Raw genomic sequence first — 22310 nt, forward strand, 5'->3', positions numbered from 1 at the left:
TTTCAGACAGAGGGTGAATTCAGGTATATTCAGAGAGACGGTATGAGAAAAAATATGTTTTTTTTTTAACATTAAAGCATGTAAACATGTTCTAGCAGAAACCCAAAATACAAGTACGAACCTGAAAATGAGCGTGATGTGTCTCCTTTAAGGCCAAATGAATAGTGAGTGACTAAACCAGTTGCTGTGGGTGGCAACCGAGGTTCAGAGGATTATACTGGAAGTTAATTGCTTTCATCTATTCCAGCAATTTAACACAGAACATTTTAGAGGGGCGAGAGATCTGAAGTAGAGCAGGTGTACTTGGCTAATATTAAGAAATATTTTTCTCCATCTAAATTGGAGCCAAGTGTTGTGTTGCAGTGTATCCGCTCAGTTGCCTTTTTGAATGTTCCTCGCTGTGCTAGAATGCCCGTTTGGCTTTTAAGACTGTTTGACAGCTTGATGTTGGCAGTTAGAAGCAGTGTGTGACTGCAGGCAACCTTTTCTAACATCTATCACTGATCTTCCCGACCTTCTTCTCTTCTGTAGGACATTTCAAAGCGTTGGTGGCGTGCTGCTCTCTCATCGCTGCCAGTGTGACTTCTGCTTCAGTAGATCACAGCTTCGGCCTTACGACTATAAATAAACAGCATGAAGAACAGGTCCTAGGCATTTCCTGTTGCATATGTGGCTGCTTTTGCTCTACTCGATGCGGCAAATAACCATCTGAAGAAGGTCGAGCACTGTATGATGTGCTTGTCAGTCAGGGAAGTCACATTTTTGGCACAATAGATGCTTCAAAGTAAACTTGCTGAGTCAATTGCAGAGTTTCCTCAAATATTTGAAGGTAATTATGCACTCATTAGCATGCGTATCACAAGAGATGTAACACAGGGCAGGAAATAATTAGCTGCTTCTTGCTGTGCAAAAGGCTAATCTGTGTGGATTCTGCCAATTTACCTTCTCCGCGCTGTGTATCCGAGTATAGACGGAATATATACAACCTTGTGATCTGTTCACATTGTTTAACAAAATGCGCATTTACTGGAATCTTGTTCTGAATATTAATTTTCAAGATGATTTTAAACGATTTGCCCGGTGAATCGATGAGTCATAGAGGGAAAAAAAAGTCTCCATGTTTGTGCAGACAGGTTTGCTTTGCAGAGAGCCCAGTGCAGATACTCGTGCACCATCATCACCACCACAAATAACACCAGAGACCACTGTGGGAGAAACTCTGTGTGAGAAGCTTTGCTCAGTGCTCCGTAATGAGCTACGTTCTGCTCTCTCTCCCTGTTGTATTGGGAAGATGATTTTCAATTAAAGGCTCTGCAGAGGCGAGGGGAAGCGGAGTTATCGGCCTGCGTTAGATTGTACCCCGAGGCCTGTGTTGGAGCTGGGCGCACGGCTGCAAGTTCTGCCAAAAGGTATTACTGCTGTTGGCACCCACATCTGGCACGTTGTAGTTCTCTCCACCTGCTCCTCCCTTCACCTCTTGACAAACCCACCCACATCCTCTGCTGTACAGTTTCTCTGTTTACCTTATCTTTTAAAAAAAAGAAAAAGAGGTATTGTTAGTCTTCCTGTAACCATGAAAAGCATCAGCATTTCCTTCTGGCCTACTGGAAAGGCCCCTTCTATTGTGATACAGTTATAATCTCAAGTGGCATTTCCTGCTTGTTTCCAGTCAGAGGGAGGAGAAATCTCCTACCAGTGAGCGAGAGAGAGAGAGAGAGAGAGACCTGGGGCTTTCCTGCCTCCCAGCTCAGCTGCTGTCGTATTAATTTCAGGTTAATTACAATAGCAGTATCTCCTCTTTCCAACTGCAGATAAAAGCCAAAAGGCTGTTGTATATAATTGGTGTAAGAGGAAACGTGGTGATTTTGTTGGTGTTTCACAATCCCGGGTTCACTGTCTGCCTCTAAATTAGAAGCATCGGGCCTCCGTCAGAACGCCTAAACCGCTTATTAAACCCTATTAGAGAGGGACTTGAAATTAATTATCATGTTTACCCTGCCTTGTACGTCACTGAGAAAGCTCTTTCTCCATCTGAGTGTTACAAAACCTGCCGTATCGCCGACGGAGAATGTAGTGCAATATCTCAGCCAAAACCCCAGCGGTCTATATCGCTGTGTATTTTAATAACATACTCATTTCTTTTACTGTGTTTGAAATTATCTACTTAAAGAGCAGAAATTAATTAAGGAAAATGGGATTTTTTTTTTTATAATTTCCCAGTCCTTGAAATACCCTTAGACTCCGTTAAACAATCAGCTTCTTAAGAGTTCTCAATCATACCCTGCAAGCCTACCTGAGTGCTCTCACATTATTAGTTAATATATTGCAGATACTTTTGTACTCACCTTTTATCCTGTCAACTATTGAAGGGGACGCCTGAGTGTTATTTTGAACTGTGGGACAATTATCTCCTGCTAATGGGCTTTATTCACACTCCGTTTGAGACAATGAATCAGCAGCTTTGACACCCGTACAGTACCACCCACAGAAACACATAAAAGCCTCTGTGTGTGCAAGTATCACCGATGTAGATTGGGGTTATTGCTGAAACTATTAATCGATTAGTCAACTGACTAATCAGTTGAACCGTTTAAGTCATTTATTCACTCTCTAGTTTCCAGCTTTACTGTTTTATATAGTTTTAAATTGAAAATCTTTGAGTTTTGGAAATTTGGTCAGACAAAGAAAGCAAGACAATTGAAGATGACTCCTTGGGCTCTTGGTTGGGCTGCCCCCTCTTAGTCGATTAGTCCACTAATTGGTCGTTTTGGTCTTAGTCGACTAATATTTCTTTAGTCGATTAGTCATTTTTTCATGCTGAATGACTTATTTCCAAGAAACTTATGAGCACATCTCTGGTAAACAAAAGATTTAAAGTGGTGTTTTTGTGTGATTCTTTGTGAAGAAACTCAGTTCTACAGATCTGTCCATTAAACTAATCAATTAGTCTACAAAACTGTATGAGTCCCTAGCTCTTTGGAAACTGTGATGGGAATTTTTCACAGTATTTTCTGACTTATTATTGGCTCAGACAAGTGCAACTCGTAAGAAAAACCAAATATTTGGCTGCTGCTTTGGCAACACGTCTGTGCCATTGTGTTGGCTTTTTCTGTCACATTGTTTGCTTTTGGGACAATGTGTAGCCTTCTTTTAGGCAGCTACAAGTCCTGTTGTTGATCCACGAGGAAATAGGCATAGTGTATGCTGCTTTGTTGACATCTCGGTGCTGGGTTGCTGACAGAAAAGTCAAAATAAAGGTTTCAACCACACTGGCCGAATTTCTAATTTACTTGACGGCCATGTAGTGATTGCAGATGTAATCTTGTTTTTATTTTTTAAAGCAACCATGTGGTGTTCCTAGAGTTCCAGCAGTCACTCTCTAAACAGATGTGTTGTGTTTTTTTTTATCCATTGCCTTGAATCAACATTGATCATATCCCATCTGTGGTCACCGGTTTCACTGGGACAACAGCAGCCAACGAAACTGTTTTATCTGGAGGAGAAACTGTGATAGACCGCTAAAGCCACAGAACAAATTTACACTATCGTGTTGGCAAATGTCCACCAGATAAGTAATCACAATAAACTTTGGGCTAACCATCCACCGCTACCTCTACTCTCTACTCTCACCATCCAAGGCAACCACACAGCTGCAGCCGGTGTGTTGCAAATATACACTCAATATGTTTCTTCAGATATATTATCATATCAGTGAAAGTATAAAATCCTCTGAAACACCAAAGAACAGAACAGTTCAAACGTCTACAGATGAAGCTTCATATTTCGCTACCTATATGACAGCTTCTAAGATGTACAAGACAAATATGAGCAGGGGAAAAATGATGATAAAAAGGTATTAAGTATAAAAGTAAATATGTTTTTTGGGGCTTTTTGTTTGCCTTTATTTGGAGTTGCCATTAGAGAGATGACAGAGAGGACATGAGAGGAGAGAGAGATGGAGGATGACCTGCAATAAAGCACCTTAAGGTTTATTGTCGGCACCTTGACCTCCAGACCACCAGAGCGTCCCCGTCTCCCTCTCTATTGAAGAGTAATGTAGGAAACACTCAGGTAGCCTGAACATAGCACATGGTACTGTACCTGGAAACATGTAGCTGTTTTAGCCCTTACATATTAAAGGTACTCTGTGGATTGTTTTGACCTAGCAGGTGACACGATTCACATTCCTACCGATGACCGATCACATTATTCCAGTGAACTTAAGGTCTCGGTAATATGCCAAGAAATGCAAAGGCAGGGGAGAAGAATCTAGTAAACCTGGAGGTAAACAATGCAGGATTTGAAATGCAAATGCGTTATGAGGAAGGAAATGCATTCAACACGTTGCACACAGTGAGTTTTGAGTTTGTTTAGCGTATCATTGTCAGTGGTGAGGGAGTTACTTCGCAGAGGTGCTGTAGAAACACCAGGTCCCCCCCACACCCCAGGCCGATGTTCCTCCAGTTACCCTAACAGCACTTGGCAGATCCCTGAAGAATACCTGTCAGCTCTGCGGCAGAGCTCGCTGCAGCCAGCTCCGTCCCACCGCCAGCAGGGCTCATCAGGAAAACACAGCAAACACCTGCAACGAACGGCGCCTCACTCAGCTCACATTTGTCCCATACAAATGACTTCACCAGGTTGATGTCAGACAAGGGGACGTTTGTTTTACTACTCCAGTCGTGTCCTCTAAAGGCTCATTTAAAAACATCCAGTTAATTCACAATATTTAAAATATGCCCTTGAAATCAGATAATTGTGGAATGGGTGCTAAAAATTTGCAGCATCTTCACCGCCAGTCTCAAAAGACGTATTTATGCGTCGCTAAATTAGGGAAGATTTTCAAAATTGTGCCCCACATAATGCGTCGTCTGGATATTACCATCTTCCCTCTGGAAAGTTAAATTTAATCCGCTGTGTACTGCAGGGAGGTGATGCTTTAAAACCAATGAGCTCCCTGTTGAATCCATTAAGAGATGCATTAGATTTATATGATCAGATGTATAATATAGTCATGCAGTCTCATCCTTAAGTAGTAATAGGTACATCATTTACATCTCAGTCATTTACAGTCAGATATGTCCTTCAGAGAATACAGTACGTGCTATCTGTATGTATGTATGTGTGTGTGTGTGTGTGTGTGTGTGTGTGTAAAAGCCCTCTCTGCTGACTCCTCCGTCTTGCCTCGGAGACCCATAGTGCAGCTGGAGTGTAATAATCATCCTCTGTTCAGTCGTGCTGCCAGGGAAAAGGGCATTCTCAGTCCTCTGTGTGCTTATTGAACTCTTCCTCATTCAAGTTAAGCACTGTATGAAATTCATATTCCTTTGCTCTTTATTACTGTGCATCACTATTTTCTCACAGCCCACGATTCTTTCTCTTTGTCTCATACGTGATTTTGTCCGCAGTTTTTTTGTTTGCCCTCGCTCAATTGGGATAATACAAAATCTTAATTGTGTACCAAATGATCTACAGCTTGAGATCAGGTGATATGTCGTATGTCAGTTTCGCTTCCATGAACGCACCATAGACTCCAGAATTGAAACCAGTGGCCAACCTCAGGTTCTGAAAAGTGAAGCCAATGAGGAAGTGCCTTAAACTTGCATTCTTTCTAACAGCCAGCAGGGGGCAAAAACTGGTTGCAAAAACAAGTCTGATTGTATAGAAGTCTATAAATTGCAATAAGATCGTATTGTGACTTTAGTATCATGATAATATCGTATCATGGGGCCTCTGGTGATTCCCACTCATAATACTTACACCTAAATTGAAGCGTTATTGACGTTGTAGAGCTGTTCGCTATTGTCCGTTATGAACGTTGTTGTTACTACCGCATTGCATTGTGGGATATTTATGCTGGCATACTGTAATATTTCACCGGAAATAGTATGCAATTTGCATACTATTGGTTTCATACTAAGTTTTCGGACATACTAAAGTAAAAATCTCACACTGCTTTAGCGTACTAAATGGCATGTTAGTATGGAATTTCAGACAAGGGTGTCTGCAGTGAATCCACAATTGAGAATCTTGGAGAATATTACGGTTCAGCTTTGATTCTCTGGGTCACAATTCGATTCAGAATCAATTCTTAATTCCAGCTCGCCACAGATGTTCACTCTGTCCCGACTGAGCTGCTGCAGAGATGTGAAGTCGTGGCTGGGCAGGGCCCTTTTGACGTCATCTATCTGCTGCTTGACACTGCAGGATTTTCTGCCTGTTTGGCTCTTCAAAAAGGGCCCAACCAGACTGAGAGTTCCCCTCATGCTCCGCTCTGCCTTTTTTCCTCCTGGAGAATCCTCTTGTCTGGGATTTCCTGGCTGGCTCTCTCTGTGGGCTCACAGCCCACGGCGACTTTATACAAAACATCAAGAGGCTCAGTCTCTTTCCAGTGAGCACTTCTCTTTCCTCCCTTTTTTTTTTTCCCACCCCTCCTTCTCCAGTATACTGTATTCTCATCTGAGTGTAATGATATGTTATGCTCTGCGTGGATTAGTGCAGGTTATTAGTGAGCCCAAAGTGTAGAATTACAATCAGTCCAGTTTTCATATGAGTCTGCTTATAATTGTGGAGAGGGCGTAGACGTGCGCCGGCTAAGTGGATAGCTCTGTAATCTGATTTCTCTGATGGTAATGTTCTCTCAGTTTGCACAGAGGTTATGTATGGTAATGAGCCCCCTGCAAATGATGCCGCTGTTTATCACGTTTTCCAAAAAAAAAGTCATTTGCATGCCGTACTCCAGGGAGAATATGGTCCACTTCCTCATCGTCTTTTTTTTTCTTTTTCCTCTGATGGATTTTCTCTTCCTCACTGCTTCCAAATTGACATCAGTTTACTCTTGGGTATGCAAATACAGGTTTATGAGTAATCAGAGCTGTCATTCAACCCCCACGCGACAAGAATCACTTTTGGTGCCTGTGTTAAGATGCACCTCACATGTCAGGATTGTGTTTGATGGTTGTCATTTACTCAGCATCCTCCCAGGGTGTCATTTATGTTCATTTTGGTGATTGCACCTCCTGCCCAGTGAGGATTCCCACAGTTCTCTGAGCTCCCATTTCGTTCGATATGAGACCCGGTCTCATTTGCGGTGATCACAGGGGCAGTTTTTCATTTTTTCCTCGTGAAATATGATGCTTTATGTCTCCAACAGAGCTGTTTGTTTGGGCTGCTCCCTCCCAGCAGCACCTGCCGTTCAGATAACATGCTGCATCAGCTGGACCTGTGACCCAGTTCGGAACAAACACACGGATGCAGCAGTTGATGGCTTTATAGGCTTTTTTTTTTTTCCTGGCCACTCTTAATGATAGTTTAATTGAGCGCACCCCGCTGCACAGTGACTGGGCTGCTCTCTGAGGGCTGCTCACACATTAATCCCACCTCCCTTTTGATTGTTTTGTTGCTTTCTCCCCCTGTAGGTACCTTTTTGTATCCCAGCGTGGTACCGCTGAATTCATTTCCTGGGGTCTTTGTTCCATTGTCAGCCCGTGGCTCGTGTTCTGGTGGATTCGCTGGGCTCGTTGGATTGTTCTGCAAAATGCATTGTGGACATACACGTGTATATGCACAATGCAGTTTGATAACAAAACAATACGGGGGCTGAATGAAACGGGCCACACACGGCATTTCATACCGTCCACTAAACAGCGAAGTGGTTGGCTGCCTGACTTATGCTATACAGGACATCAGATACAGACTGTCAGAGGTGTTATATAACTGCACTGTCATTTTGGAGGCTGTGAGTTATGAAATGTCTCTAAGTCGGTGTCGGTGAGGGTCAACTTGACCACTGACCTCATTCGTGTTTTGCATATGTTGTAATTAATTTGAGACATTTCCTCTTGCTAAATACTAACTTTTTACAGCGTTGGACCTAGTATATCAGCTAGTACGTCTGTGACCTCTTTGTACCTTTTATATAAGTTGCCTTATGCTGCTTTGATAACTCAATTATACATTCTTACAAGGTTGTCTGACCTCTTCTATAGCTGCCGCATACTGTACTAATTGGTATTCTCTGTAATCAGGGCAGCCTTTGTAGCAGCGATGTGACGTAAGGCGCTGCTTTATTCTTTATTCAGCTTTTTACCCTGTACAAGATCAGAAATCCATATATACATTGGTGGTGATTTTTTTTCAGTGATTTCATTAATTATATGGTCTTTGGAGAATCAGAATTCTTTACAGTCAAGAAGACCTTGCAGCTCTTCTCCCATTTAAATCTAGTAACTATAGTACACAAACCAGTAATTATTTAACCTTAGATATACCTCATGTACGCACTAATGTTGACACAGCTGGTTTCAGGTATTAGTATGCACCTTTTAAATAGAATAAACCTCAAACTAGAGTCTTGCCACTGGGAGATTTTAAAGCTTTATTTTCTGATGTAACTGTTTTTAATTCCTTGTTTATTGTGTAGTTGTGTTGATCCTGTTAGGGATGTCTCGAAAACAGATACTTCGGTACCAAGTTGTTTAACGTTAACTAGCTCTCATCCTGTTGATTTCGACACAGGATTTGCCATTGATTTACATTATGATGCGTTCAGGCTCTAGTCAGTAAATGAGGTAAAGGTGAGAACGTTATCATGATGTGCTCAAATGTAATCTTGTAAAATGTAGTTTTTGGTGAGACACTTGAATAAATCCAGTTGTTTGAAGGAGTAATATAAAGCAATATAAAATAGATAATAGAGAGGGAATTATGACCTGTTTAAGTTCCTTACAAAAAACAGTATACAAATGGTAATAAAAGAGTTTGTGTTGAAATACTGTACATGGGTTTTATTGTTTTACTGTTGTTTTCTACTGTGGTATCAAATTGGTATAGGGAATCGTAAAATTTCACAGGTATTGGTATCGACTATTAACTTCCTGGTATTGTGACATCCCTAGTTCCTGTTTTACTGATTGTATTTTTGTGATGTTTCTTGTTCTCAGGTCTTTCTTAGAAAAGCCGGGATTTACCAAAATGTTGTATTTGGTTACCTTTTCTGACCAGTAGTTAAAAAAAACAAAAACGCAAAGTAAAACTTTTGACTTCACTTACTTTCAGTTGATCTGTTACAGAAAAACTTGTTAGTGTTTGTGTGGGAGTAGAAAACATTAAACGATTTCACCACAGTAGCAAAAATGACAAAAACAGAAAGCCTTTGTTGTAGATAATTGTCCACCATAACAACTTAAGAGCTAAGTTTTAACAAAAAAAGAAACATGTGCCACCTGTCTGATATGGTAATGAAATATAATCAGCTCCTCTGATGGCAGGTGATTGTGGGAGAAAACGGTCGATTCACTTGATGCACCATTAGCAAGCTGGGAAGGCGCCAGTGCCTGCGGCGAGGGCCCTTTTTAATTAAGTCGTCATTCACCTCTGGAAACCTTTGTCGAAGTGGCCCTGCATGCATTCCCTCAGCAACACACACACACACACACTCACACAGACACACACACACACACACACACACACACACACACACACACACACACACACACACAAACACACACACATACACGCTGGTGTCATTTCTCCTTTCAGGTGTCCTCTTAAAATGAACTCCGCCACTCCTCAACACCTCCGCCACCTGTCATGCTGTCAGTATATAGGTGGTGTATAGGTTTTCTGTGCGCTTGTATATATATATGTGTGTGTGTGTGTGTGTGTGTGTGTGTGTGTGTGTGTGTGGGTGGGCCCTTGTAGGATTTCTCAGACAGGTGTCGGTCATGGCTGGTTTGACAGCGACACTTTGTTCACCTCTCACTCAATAAGAGAACGAGTAGCACCAGTCAGGACTTTATTGTCGATATAATGTGACCTTGACATGTTGATGGAGCTCTCACAGTCGATGGAGAATAGCCTGAATGGTACTGGTAGATCTACAAGGATATGTAGTCCACAGAGGTCTTTATTGAGTGTAAAAGAGATGTTTTTATGTGATACTGACTAGGGCTGTGTACTGGCAAGTATCTGGCGATACAATATATATCATGATACGGGGGTAATGATTCAGTGTATTGTAATATATTGCGATACCGTAAGCAAGGTGTTGAAGCAAAGTGGGCATGTCTGTAAAGGGGAGATTTGTAGGTACCCATAGAACCCATTTTCATTCACATATCTTGAGTCAGGTGAGTCAGTGTTTTGGAGAATCGATACAACATAATATGGTGATACTAATGTGTATCGATATTTTCTTACACCCCTAGTACTGACTAATGGTTGAACTGAGTTTTTATTTTTGCTAATGAGATTTGTATTTTCTGCCCCATTTGTTTTTGTTTTGTTTTTGTTTTGTTTTTGTTTGTTCAATACGTGTTATTGTCAACAGATTATGATTAAATTTGGTGGTAAATTAAGCCCACCAAATCAAGGAATAAGTGGTTTGTTTTTTTGATCCAATGTGAAACAGAGATTTTTTTTTTTTAAGCATTGTTCTCTTGAAATAAAATGCAAATATGCATCACATGTGTCAGGTTTATCTCCAGATATCGACATTTCCCGATTTATATTACGGACTATATATACAGTAATCCCTTCAGATGGGCCTCTGGAGCCGTATTACAGAAACTTCCTATCTAAAATCTTAAATTAGGAGAGGAAAAGTCTAAGACAGGATTTTCCCCAATTTGGTATTACAGAAGCAAATCCTAACTAACTTTAGGTATCCTATCTCAACTCAGGTTAGGAAATCCTAAATACTCAATCCAACACTGCTTATCAACTTTTAAGTCTGTTACCAAGCAACCAACGTTACTTTTTGTCTTGCCAAGCTAAACAACTTTGTAACCATAGTTTTTCTCATGGAGCAAAAACAACGGCACTTTACTTCAATACAGAGTTAAAGGTGTTGGAAACATCTGTAGGGGCGGCTGTGGCTCAGAGGTAGAGCGGGTCCCCCACCAATTGGAGGTCAGCGGTTTGATCCATAGCTCCTCCAGTCCACATGTTGAAGCGTCCTAGGGTAAGGATGTGCCATCGGTTGGTGTGTGAATGAATATTTAGATTAGATCCTTCAGCCTCTGCCATCAGTGTATGAATGTGTGTGTGAACGGATGAATGCTGACATGTAGTGTAAAGCGCTTTGAGTGATCGGAAGACTAGAAAGGCCGTATATAAATGCAAGTCCATTTACCATTTAGAGATATCCAGATATGTTCTTTTTGGGAAATTTACAACAACACTAACTCTGGAGATAAAAGAAAGAGAGCGGGCTAAGATAGCAGACACAGTCTCCGCCGTATCCGGCATCCAACGGAGGGTTGATGCTATCAAAAAGAAAATAAGTACACTGACAAGTGATAGGAAGAGGAAGGCAGCTCTTATGTCCAAAGAGCAGAAGAAAAGTAGTGGAAAAGTGAAAGTTAGGACAGCTTAATGGTGATCCTTTTAAAGTTTGAGAGGGAGTTTATTTAAGATTTTGGGAAGTTAGGATGCTTGAACGTTGTCTTAGGAACTGTTTATCTGTTATGGCTTTTTCCTAAATCAGGTCATAACCCTAATTACCATGGTTACCAAACAGTTGAGATCTGAAAGTTAAAACGTTTCTGTAATACAGCCCGAGACCTTTAAATGAAGTCAAAAACAGTTTGTCACTGCTAAATTGTATTCATTAAACTTTAATTAAATGTTATTTTGAAACACACTTTTCCTTTTAGCGGCTTAAATTAACCTCGCCAGAACATATTGGTGATTTACTAACTCATTTCTGTTAGCCGCCTGTAATGTGCTCTATTGAATCCTGTTCATTTAGCAAACAAACGACGCAGACAAAACTTTTGCAGTGTCGACTAGAGAACCAAACGAGCGTCCTCGTGTCACCTGTTGGTTTCGTCTACATCACACACGAAAATCAGAAACTCTGCAGCATTTTATTATGTCTTTGTCTCCGTCCCGTAATCCTGAGCAAATCTGTTTTTCCACCTCTGTTATTGTTGTTTTGGCGTTCCCCATCATTATTGGCTTCTTTGCAGTGGGCGGTAGCAGTGTGTTGATATTACAGCACCGACGGTGCCAGGCCCAGCCATCACTGTGTCAGACTGTGTGGGTGGACATCCTGTGGATGTGTGATGCCTCTACTACTACACATTGCAACGGCACACAATTAGCGCCACAAGGGAGCCAAACGCTTTATTGCCTCCCCCCCCCCCTCCTCCTGTAATATCTCCTCCTCTTATATTGTCCTCTCTTGTCGTTCTCCAGCAATCTATAACTACGATGCCCGGGGAGAGGAGGAGCTGTCGCTGCAGATTGGAGACACGGTGCACATACTTGAGACACATGAAGGTGAGAACTGATGACACGCGTGATCAGAGCTGACACCCCAATGTTGGACATTATTTTCCTGTCACCACTAGTACCTCTTTTGTTTTGTCAAATTTCCCTACATGTGTTCAATAAAATAATATATATATAGCAATAATGGTTATGATGGTGTGTTCCTGTAAATGGAGGCGGCAGCAACCCCCACACTCTTCACTTTGTCTGCTAGTGTTTCATTGTGCAAGATTTTCAACTTTAATGTAATTCTTTATTGTGAATTGATTAATAAAACTTTAGTGCAGAGTTTTTATTCTTTTTGTATACTATGTATGGGAAAAGCAGCTTACATGTAACATAATCCTGTTCTCCATTAGACTGGTACAGAGGGCATAGGCTGAGGAGAAAATCCAAAAAGGTGAGTGGCCAGCAGACAAAGGTTTTCCCACACTCGTATCATTTACAGCTTCAGTTTTACAGACGTTCAACTTCTGTCCTGGTTCTACTATAATGCTGTTTGCAATGTGATCTCTTCCTCTTCTAGGGCATATTTCCTGCTTGCTATATACACCTGAAAGAGGCCACAGTCGAAGGCAGTGGGTTAGTACTTGTCCACTTCCACTTTTGAATGTCAAGCAAGAAGATTGCTTCTACTTTCATTGCATTCGTATGTTAAGGGTAGGCGATATGGCCCGAATCTTCTATCATGGTATATGCAATTTTATCAGGGTAACGGTATATATCACGATACAATAATTGTTCCATAAATTCAATTAAGAAATGTTGTAAAATAACCACACCGTACCACATCACATTTGATTGTTTTCTTCTTTTATTTGGAACTTCCACACAAACAAAAACCACTGCCAATCACGAGACAACACTTGAGTTATAAACAAAAGATAAACTCAAAACAGTAAAACAAAAATTCTTTCAAAATAGAAGCGTTAAGGTTCCTGGGAACAATAATTTCAAGTGTTACAGGTTTTAAAGAACCAATATGTAATATATTTACTGTAATAAATCATAAAATGACCATGATATGTCATCAGAGATTAAGGAAACGTGCTAAATAAAAATACTGGCTTCTCTGACAACAATGCTACAGCCAGTATGTTCTCCTTTGAAATTTCCATTCTGCTCCAAACTTTTCGACACCCCCGTTGCCACATAGGAAACAAATCGGCACGCAAACACAGCCTTCTGCAGCCATGGAAGCAAGCAAACCAACTGGATCAACAGAGATAACACAACGTTAGATTGTACCTGACCTGAAAAGCCTCGGCACATCTCTCTGTGGTCCGTGTGCAGCTGGTTATCAAGGCAAGCGAGTAGATGAGACACACAGACGGTGAAGTGATGCCGACTACTGCTGCTGGCCAGAGGGCTGACGCTGTGATGATGCTAACACACGCTAACTGCTGTCAGTCGCACCGGAGGAGCGGACGGGCCACAACTCCAATGTTTTGAATTTGGACTGCAAAACCCATTTTAAAACACTAGCTGACAGTACTACATATGGCTTCTTTAAGGTTAACAAGTGCAAATAAATAGCAGCCTGACTTCAGGCAGTGATATAAAATCCCACACATTTTATATTTTAGAGTACCAAAAGAAAAAAGACTTGACTTTTCCTGCATGATTTGCTCATCTTTCATTTAAAAAAGAAATGAAGTTTGCTCCCCCGACTCATTTCCCGACCTACTGAGAAGCTCGTTGGCTAGATGAAGCGTAGACAGCCTCTGAGGTTGTGTCAGTGAAGAGGTCTGCACTTGATCAGATGTGACATGTGGGTTTGTTGTTGCACAACTTGTGGCACTGTTTTGTTTTGATCTGTCTTCTTTGATTTCATTTGCACAACACAACAAAAAAAAGAAAAGATAAAACCCCCAAACACTTCAAAGTCCTTGAATTCAGCTGAGAAGCTTTGAGAAACAAATATTTGTTTTCATAGAATTATTAATAAAGGATTTGAACAAACTGTGAAATAAATCAGAATTTATTCGGATAAAGAGGCAACGTGTTAAATATTGACGTTGTCTCCATGTTGAGAGGAAAGGGGACACAGAGTCACTGTTTGAGATTTCTTCATTGTCACCGCAGGCAAAAGGAGACGGTGATTCCCACTGAGATACCGCTGGTCCAGGAGGTTACCACCACTCTGCGGGAGTGGGCTACGATATGGAGGGACTTATATGTGGTAAGCAAGGCTGTCCAACCCCAAACACATACATGCACACACACACACACACACATGCACACTCATGAGGCAACGTATGGAAGTTAGAGGTCAAAGAAAGACTTATTACAGATATATCAGTATTGGCTTATGTGTTCCCATATATGTACATTTTTAAAAGGTGTATGCTAATGTTCTATAGGCTGAATTGTTATGCTATGTTATGTTTTCTTAATTTGAGTTAAATATATTTTGTTGTATTTCATTTATAGTTGCTATTTATAATGATAAAAATATTAGTACGATTTGTTATCTTTTTTTATCTTTGATTATAAAGTTTCTAAAGTCCTCTTTGTGCATATCTTAACACTACTAAAAATTAGTGTATATATAAATGTAAATATAAAAATAATATTTTTTTCTTTGATTATTTTTCTATATATTTATTTAGATTTTTTATTTTTAATATGTATATATTTATGTATTCTTTTCTGATCCATTTAATTTAAATTATTATTATTAATTAATTTAGTTATTAGAATAATATCATATAATATATTAAGTGTGATAGAATATGAAGATACTTAAGCATGGGCCGGTATGCTAGATGTCCCGTGTTTGTTACGTTTTGTGTATGAATGTTTGCATAAAAGTGGGAAAAAAATCAATAAAAATATTTGAATAAGTAAAAATTAGTGTATAATCGTTGTCACACATATTTTATAGTTAAAAGTATTAGCCTTAAAATTTCACTATAGGTCAGGCTCTTAGGCCTGGCAAAAATATTCAGTTAAATTCGGCCTAATTCCATCTGCTCTTAATAATTAGGAGCTTTGTCCACCTACACTGTCTTATACCTGCTGCTAATGAGATGTGTGACTCTCACCGGTCAACAGTTCAGACACAAGAGCTCTTGGATGCTCTAAGCTGTACACATGTTCATCCCTCTGTTTCCGTCTTCAGGGGGACAAACGAGAGATGTTCAACTCTGTCCGCGACATGATCTACGACCTCATCGAATGGCGTTCCCAGATCCTGTCCGGCACCCTCCCGCAGGACGAGCTCACCGAGCTCAAACAGAGGGTCACCTCCAAGATCGACTACGGCAACAAGTGAGGATCCTGTCTTTAGAGGCTTTTATCCTCGTCCTCTCCTCCCCGCCGCTTATATCCTTTTATCCTCATATCTATCCGGGAAAATTACTCTTGTAGGAATAGGTCAGCAGTGTCAGTCAATAGAAAATGACAAGCCATCACTTAGCTTGAGGACAAACTGGAGGGATTTAGCTTCAGCAAACCGTACTGTATTCCATCATGAAATGACAGCTCTTGCTGTGTCTGCAGTGGGCCTAGAAAAATCGGTTGAAAATGAAAATTGTGAAGCTCCCTTCTGTGATGGAACTTTAAACCTTTGGCCAGGTAGAGAAATGGCTTTTGCCTCTGCAGAAGCAGGGAGTGATGAGTTGATGAAATATATTGACTGCATGTTGGCAGCATGCTGTTGTCTGCGCTGACTCCCTCCGTAGAAGAGAGCGTTGAACAAAGTAGGGGAGCTTTGAGAGAAAACAGTGGAGCTGAAGGAACGTTATATGAGGAGAAAATGAGGCGTGGCAGCGTGCACTTAATGTGTTGCTGTTTCCTCTTTCACAAATGCACCCCCATATTCACAATATTTACCTCGTCTCTTACGGTATTCTACTGTATGTTTTCATCTTGGTGGGTTCTGGCGCTTGTTAACTCTCCGCCATTTTCATGCAAGGTACCTGGATCTGGATCTGGTGGTCAGAGACGAAGATGGAAACATACTGGACCCAGATATCACCAGCACCGTCAGCCTGTTCAGAGCGCACGAGGCGGCCTCCAAACAGATCGAGGACCGGATTCAAGAGGAGAAGGTAAAGATAAGAGAGGCCCCGTAGACTCATTTTTTACACAGGTGCGACTAAACTCTAGTCTTTTTCCAGACAGTATATCAAATTAAAAGCATATTAGCGCACTGTGTGAATGAACATGGTACATCAGTGTGATCTGAGTGTGGTCGCACCTTGATCTTGTTCTTCCTGGGTAATTAAATCTCAGTCGGAGTCAAACATGCTGTTACAGTGTTTGCATTGGGGAAAAGAACAGGTAGAAGTGTTATCACTGCTCTTCATACGAGATAATTGTTTGCGATGAGCCTTCATTTGTCTTCATTGGAGACTGATTTCCTCTACAGTAGTGTCTCCTCCATCCCTGTGCACAATGATATCAAACATTTTCAGCCATGGTAGCGGTGTACCTCTAGGCATGTCACTGTAGTTTGGTTGAACAAGGGTTGATTTGAGAATCAGTTACGTCACGGCAGGTGATTTCCATCAAAGTTATATCTCACCTGGTCCACTATTGACTTGATGTTCAAGGTATACGCGAATAAACGTCATCACACTATCACTATAGGCTATATATAACATACTATACTGTATAAAACTTGTTGTGATCAACGACTACGCAGACTTCACAACATTTTCCAAAAACCTTTTTTGGCCATGCACACTGAAAAACTGCCTTACAGCACTATAAGCACTTTTAACTTTATAACAAGAAAATGGAAAACAGCATAATCCTACATGGTCGCTATTCAAACTACGAAAACTGTGGCACAAACTAAAATAATATCAGAACTTATATGTCATGCCAATATAAACAATTTTACTAAATATAAATGTGTGCATAATTGGCTCTTACAACATGATTGCAAAAACTTTCGACAGAGCGTTGTGCTCTTTTGCTTTCAAAAAAGATAACTTGTTTCTTGACTGACTCCTGTCAAGGCTTTAACATTATCAAACAAACGGAGAAAGTGCATTTCAAGGTATATTAAAATGCACAGAACCCCTGTAGTTCAATCTAAAAAGAAGTTTTTGCACAACTTCAGCATAGAAGTGGGGAAATGGGGCCAATGCCGGTACACAAAGACGCTTGACTGCTTCTTCAGAAAGTCAGGAACTCATCCAGATCCCCTTTCTATTTTACTCTGCGTATCAGCGGCATCCCTCACCTGAATGTCAGCTGGCAGTATGTAGAGGTGTCAGACGCCAAGTGCCCTGCAGTTATGTGGTCTCATCTTCCGCGACCTTCTCATCCAGAGGTCTTTATTGCATATGCATGGGCAATAAGAAAGTGTCCAGGTCAACGTGATAAATATTAATGATGTCGCCCCTGCTTCTTTTTGAAGGGCGTCCAAGGAATCGCCCAAATGAGTCCACCTTTTTTTACTGCAGATGCGGTTCTGGAGATCTGTTATGAATGGCTTATTATTCCAGTGAGGACAGAATACATTAGAATGAATTCTGATGGATTTATAGACAATGTTAAATCTTGTTTCTTAACTTGTGAAATTTCAGAAAAAGACAGGCTGACATTCAATTATCCGGTGTGCTGTTGCTAACCACACCTACGCACAGCATCTCTTTCATCATACGCTGATGTTGTCCCAGGGATCTTCCCCGTGGGCTCGTTGTCTAAACTCCACAGGCCTGAGGTCTACCTGCATGAGACAGAAAGCTATGGAAGAATGCCCCGATAGTGAATGCAATATCTGTGTTTTCCCTCCGACAGTCTCAGAAGCAGAATATTGATCTGACCAGGCAAGCAAAGTTTGCCTCCACACCAGCGTTTGCCCTCTTCGTGACTCTAAAGAATGTGGTGTGTAAGATCGGTGAGGACGCCGAGGTGCTCATGTCCCTCTACGACCCGGTGGACTCCAAGTTCATCAGGTAAACCAACGGGTGATTATTCACTCATCACTCACTCTCTCTCTCTCTTTCACTTACTCACATTCACAAACCAAACAAACAAACCAAATGTTCTGATTAAGCATTGGGATTCTTTGGGCTTCTTGTGCTATTTTCAGTTTTACCTCTATTGTTGCACTGCCAATTGAATTCCAAGTTTCTGTCTGTTGCTCTCGGAAAATTGTAAAGATGACGCACTTGTGCCTTCAGCTGCAGTCTGAAATGTACACCGGTGTTGAGTATTTGACTGCAGCTCACACAGTCAAGATTCTTTTCATAGCAATCGTGACAACTCACGGTCAAATGTGGCTGGTATTTCTATATCGAGTACTTTAGATGTTCCTTTCATTTACACAAGAGTGAAACTAAAGTACTTTATGGACCAGAAAATATGTCTAGATGGCTTTTTGATGTTTGAGACTTACTCAATTTGTATCAGCAAGTACAAACTACGACTGTAAGAAATGTATTTTTTTAACTTTCAAAGCTTCTATTGAGGTTTTAGAATGAAGCTTTGAATGTCTGTCGTCATATTTTATGGCGTCATCCTAAAAAAAATAGATTTTTTTGTTATTGTGGTTATATAAATGTAATTTATGATGCTGTTAGATTGCTGCTAGACCGCCCCGTTAATACAGGTGCGACGAGCGGGAGAACAGTTTTTTGACCATATTGAAAATGTAGTTTTTGAAAGGCTAAACGCAGACAAATATGGATTGAAGCAGAATATTTTTGTTCAAACACATTCATTTTTCATTCAGAGAAAATTACTTTCTTTTTCCCATCACAATATCAATGTGCACGCAGCGTCAGCCACAGGTATCCAGCCGTAAAGCAGACAGTCCATGAAAAACGAAACAAAATAAAATCAATTAACGTTAGTCTAACGTAGTTTTAAAATGTTTTTCCATATGTTATGTATGAAATTACCTAAAATGAACATTGTAAGCAGACTACTTGATAACTATAAGCGAACTATTTAAACATCATTTATATAGGAATGATTTTGTCCCAAGAAATGAAATACTGGGTTCAAGCAGAATGAATAGACATGCAAAAAAAAAAATAATTGAATGTTGATTTAGAATTCAAACGTCAACGTTATGAAGCTTCGAAGCTGGCACAAACACTGACAGACACTTTGAAGCACACTCATTCACACACAGACACCATGCAAGAACGTGACCAGAACAAGTGCAGCCTGCTTCCCAGGGATTTGCTATTGTTTTAGGATTGTGACAGCAAATTATCACAAGTAGAGCAGCTCGGCTGTGGAATGTTTCTCTGTGTCTGGATTAACATTCAAGCTTCTGCAGCTTTGAAGGAAATTACAGTTAATGCAACCCAACTGATTGCCGTAATTCACTGTATCAAAAATGTTTCAATGATGGATGGGAGGGATTATAATGAGTCATGTTTTTTTTTTTGTCATCTCTCCCTCGCAGTGAAAACTACCTGGTGAAATGGTCAAGTTCCGGTCTGGTGAAAGACATAGACCAGCTTCATAACCTGCGGTCCGTCTTCACGGTGAGTGTTTGCTTCTATGTGTTAGTCCACTGTTTATTCAGCCATGTTATGAGGCACGTGGGAGCCTGTTTGCAGAGCCTGTGTTTGATAAGCTCTCTCAGAAAGAGCTGGGCTCGCTATATGTATTTACCAAGGAGGCAGTCACCTCTATCTAATGGAAGCCCAAGGGCGCCAGGGTCAGCGTGCACCCACTGGGAGCACTTTGCTAGTTTTGGAAGGTATTGCCCACAGGAAATGAATCTGTGGACACAATCACAGATGGAGCTGAAGCAATTTGTGGGGAAAAGTTTGCCCTTAACACAAACTCATCTTCAACCGAAGAAGGTGCTATTCATCGATCAGTTGTTGCTGTTGCGAGATGCTCTTTCCGGGGGCAAATATACAAACAGATTTTAATAGATCTGGATTTGTCTGCCCTAAAGTATAAGTCATTATTATTGACTCTAAGGCAACAGCGTCAGCACTTTTCTTTTTGTTCCCCTCCTCAGGACTTAGGAAGTGAAGATCTGAAGAGAGAGAAGATCAGCTTCGTGTGTCAGATTGTCAGAGTGGGCCGCATGGAGCTACGAGACAACAACACCAAGAAGCTGACGTCAGGACTGAGAAGACCCTTTGGCGTTGCAGGTAAAGCAGACTACACAGAGACTCAGTGATACCCTGCTGTTCCAAAAAGAGCTGCAAGACATACGGTAGTCAGAGGTTAGCTTTTTGAAAACACAGATTATCTCAGAACTTTGTAGCCTCTTGAATATCCCCATGTGCATGAGATCAGATCAGATCAGAGAGATCTTACACTTCAAACTAAGTATTGTACCAAAAGTCTTTGCCCAGATGAGTAAATATATTTCACTAAAATTCATAGATATTCAGCTAACGTGGAGAGAAGAATTAGAGTTTGATTTATCTGCTGTTGGCGAGCTGCCAGGCGTAAACTAATTAGATTGGCGTTTTGCCCACGGTTCTCCAACAGAGAAAATTATACCCCTCTTTCAGTGTCTTTTCCCCACTGCCACTTGAAGAGAAGGTAAATGACAGCCTGATTTATGACGGCTTATCTTTAGACATCATCATCATTTCGGGGGTACACAGCATGATGGAGAGCCTGATCTTTGAGATTTACTTATATACTTATAACAGGCTTTATATGGTTGACGTCTGGCCCGTAGGGTAATAGAGTAAAGGTGCCGTCACTCCAGCATTCTCATTTCTCAGTCACTTCAGTTTTGAGCCAATGTGTTTCCTGTTTTGGCGTCTGGCTCCGGCTGGTCAAAGTTCACCTTTGGTCAAATTTGATCAGCGAATTTGCACGCTCGGCAAATAGCAAAAGTGTTAGTGCATCGAGTGTTTGGAAACACTGGATTCATTATTCTACGGTGTTACATCACCCGATTTAGTATAACATTACACATCAGACTGTTAACTCCAGCATTGCTTTAATAGACTGTTTAGACCTCAAGGCCCATCTGTACACAGCTGTAACTGTTGTTGGAAATATAAAGAAATAAGGATGTTAATAAATAATGTTTTTTATCGTTAACCGATAATAGAATTTTGGTATCAGTTAAAAACAAATGGAGTAAAACTCGGACAACTAAAATGAGAATAGCTAGTCCACCTTAAAGGTCAGTCCACCTTAAGTGAGCCTGGGCCGAAGTTGTCGCTAACGGTTACCCCCTTCACTTTAATCAGCAGATAATGTTAGCAAGCACGATACAGGAACTTGGCTTGGGTCTTGAGGAGTTTTAGCAATTAATTCACGGACAAATAGCCTAAACTAGGGTTTCTCAAACTTATTACTCAGAGGTAAGTGAAACAGTTTGACTGACTAAATAATTTAGCTCTGATGCCCGATTAATACCGAGGTTCGGAATCCATCCATAAACACGAGGTATGGGCTGGGTGCGGATTGACTTAATAAAACAACGTAACGTAATAAAAAAAATATAAATAACCTAATAAAAAATATCATAGTCTATATATGTCTTTGAAATGTCATAAAAAGAGTTCTAAAAATGACATAGTATAGTGTGTCATAAAAATGTCTTAAAAATGTCGTAAAAAGTCATATGTCATAAAGATGTCATAAAAAAGTCATAGCTCTGTGCTCACTCTGCAACGCTACGTTCACAGCTGTAACGTTACTGCTATCTTCATACTCACCGCCTCACACACACACAGTGGCGGAAACAGAGTAGCCAGGCAGACGCACAGCTGACAACCTCGCAGCTTAACTAAGTGATGCGGTGGAGACTTACTGTGAAAGTGGTTGCATGTGTCCACGACAAGACACGCGCGGCTGCTTGCTAACTCACGTACGAGTGAACCGGGAACTCAGTTGCCTGTTTTGCACATACACTGCTGCTGGCGATAATTGATGGATTTGTGCATGGGGTTATCGTCGCAGCTGGGCGTCTTGTTACGCACATTAATGAAGGTCTTGTATCGGTCAGAAAAAAAAATCTAAATAAGCATCCCTACTTAACACCAGACTGAAAAGAAGTGTTTTGCTGCAAGTGTAACCACATCCAACAATGATGTCACAGGGTCCTAGAGTACACGTGGACATCACTGCAG

General features: G+C 40.8%; 1 protein-coding gene across 4 annotated transcripts in view; it reads left to right on the top strand.

Moving 5' to 3' along the window:
• The window catches only part of dock1 (dedicator of cytokinesis 1), a 213360-nt gene that overhangs the window by 16285 nt on the left and 174765 nt on the right, over positions 1-22310 (top strand). For all 4 annotated transcript variants that reach the window (XM_037753937.1, XM_037753939.1, XM_037753938.1 and 1 more), the window contains exons 2-10: positions 12202-12285; positions 12636-12676; positions 12803-12858; positions 14362-14458; positions 15401-15549; positions 16196-16331; positions 18034-18191; positions 19655-19736; positions 20225-20360. In XM_037753937.1, coding sequence (XP_037609865.1) covers positions 12202-12285; positions 12636-12676; positions 12803-12858; positions 14362-14458; positions 15401-15549; positions 16196-16331; positions 18034-18191; positions 19655-19736; positions 20225-20360 — 939 coding nt within the window. The remainder of the gene's footprint in view (positions 1-12201; positions 12286-12635; positions 12677-12802; positions 12859-14361; positions 14459-15400; positions 15550-16195; positions 16332-18033; positions 18192-19654; positions 19737-20224; positions 20361-22310) is intronic.

This window comes from Sebastes umbrosus, chromosome 20, assembly GCF_015220745.1.
Source record: "Sebastes umbrosus isolate fSebUmb1 chromosome 20, fSebUmb1.pri, whole genome shotgun sequence".
Lineage (NCBI taxonomy): Eukaryota > Metazoa > Chordata > Actinopteri > Perciformes > Sebastidae > Sebastes > Sebastes umbrosus.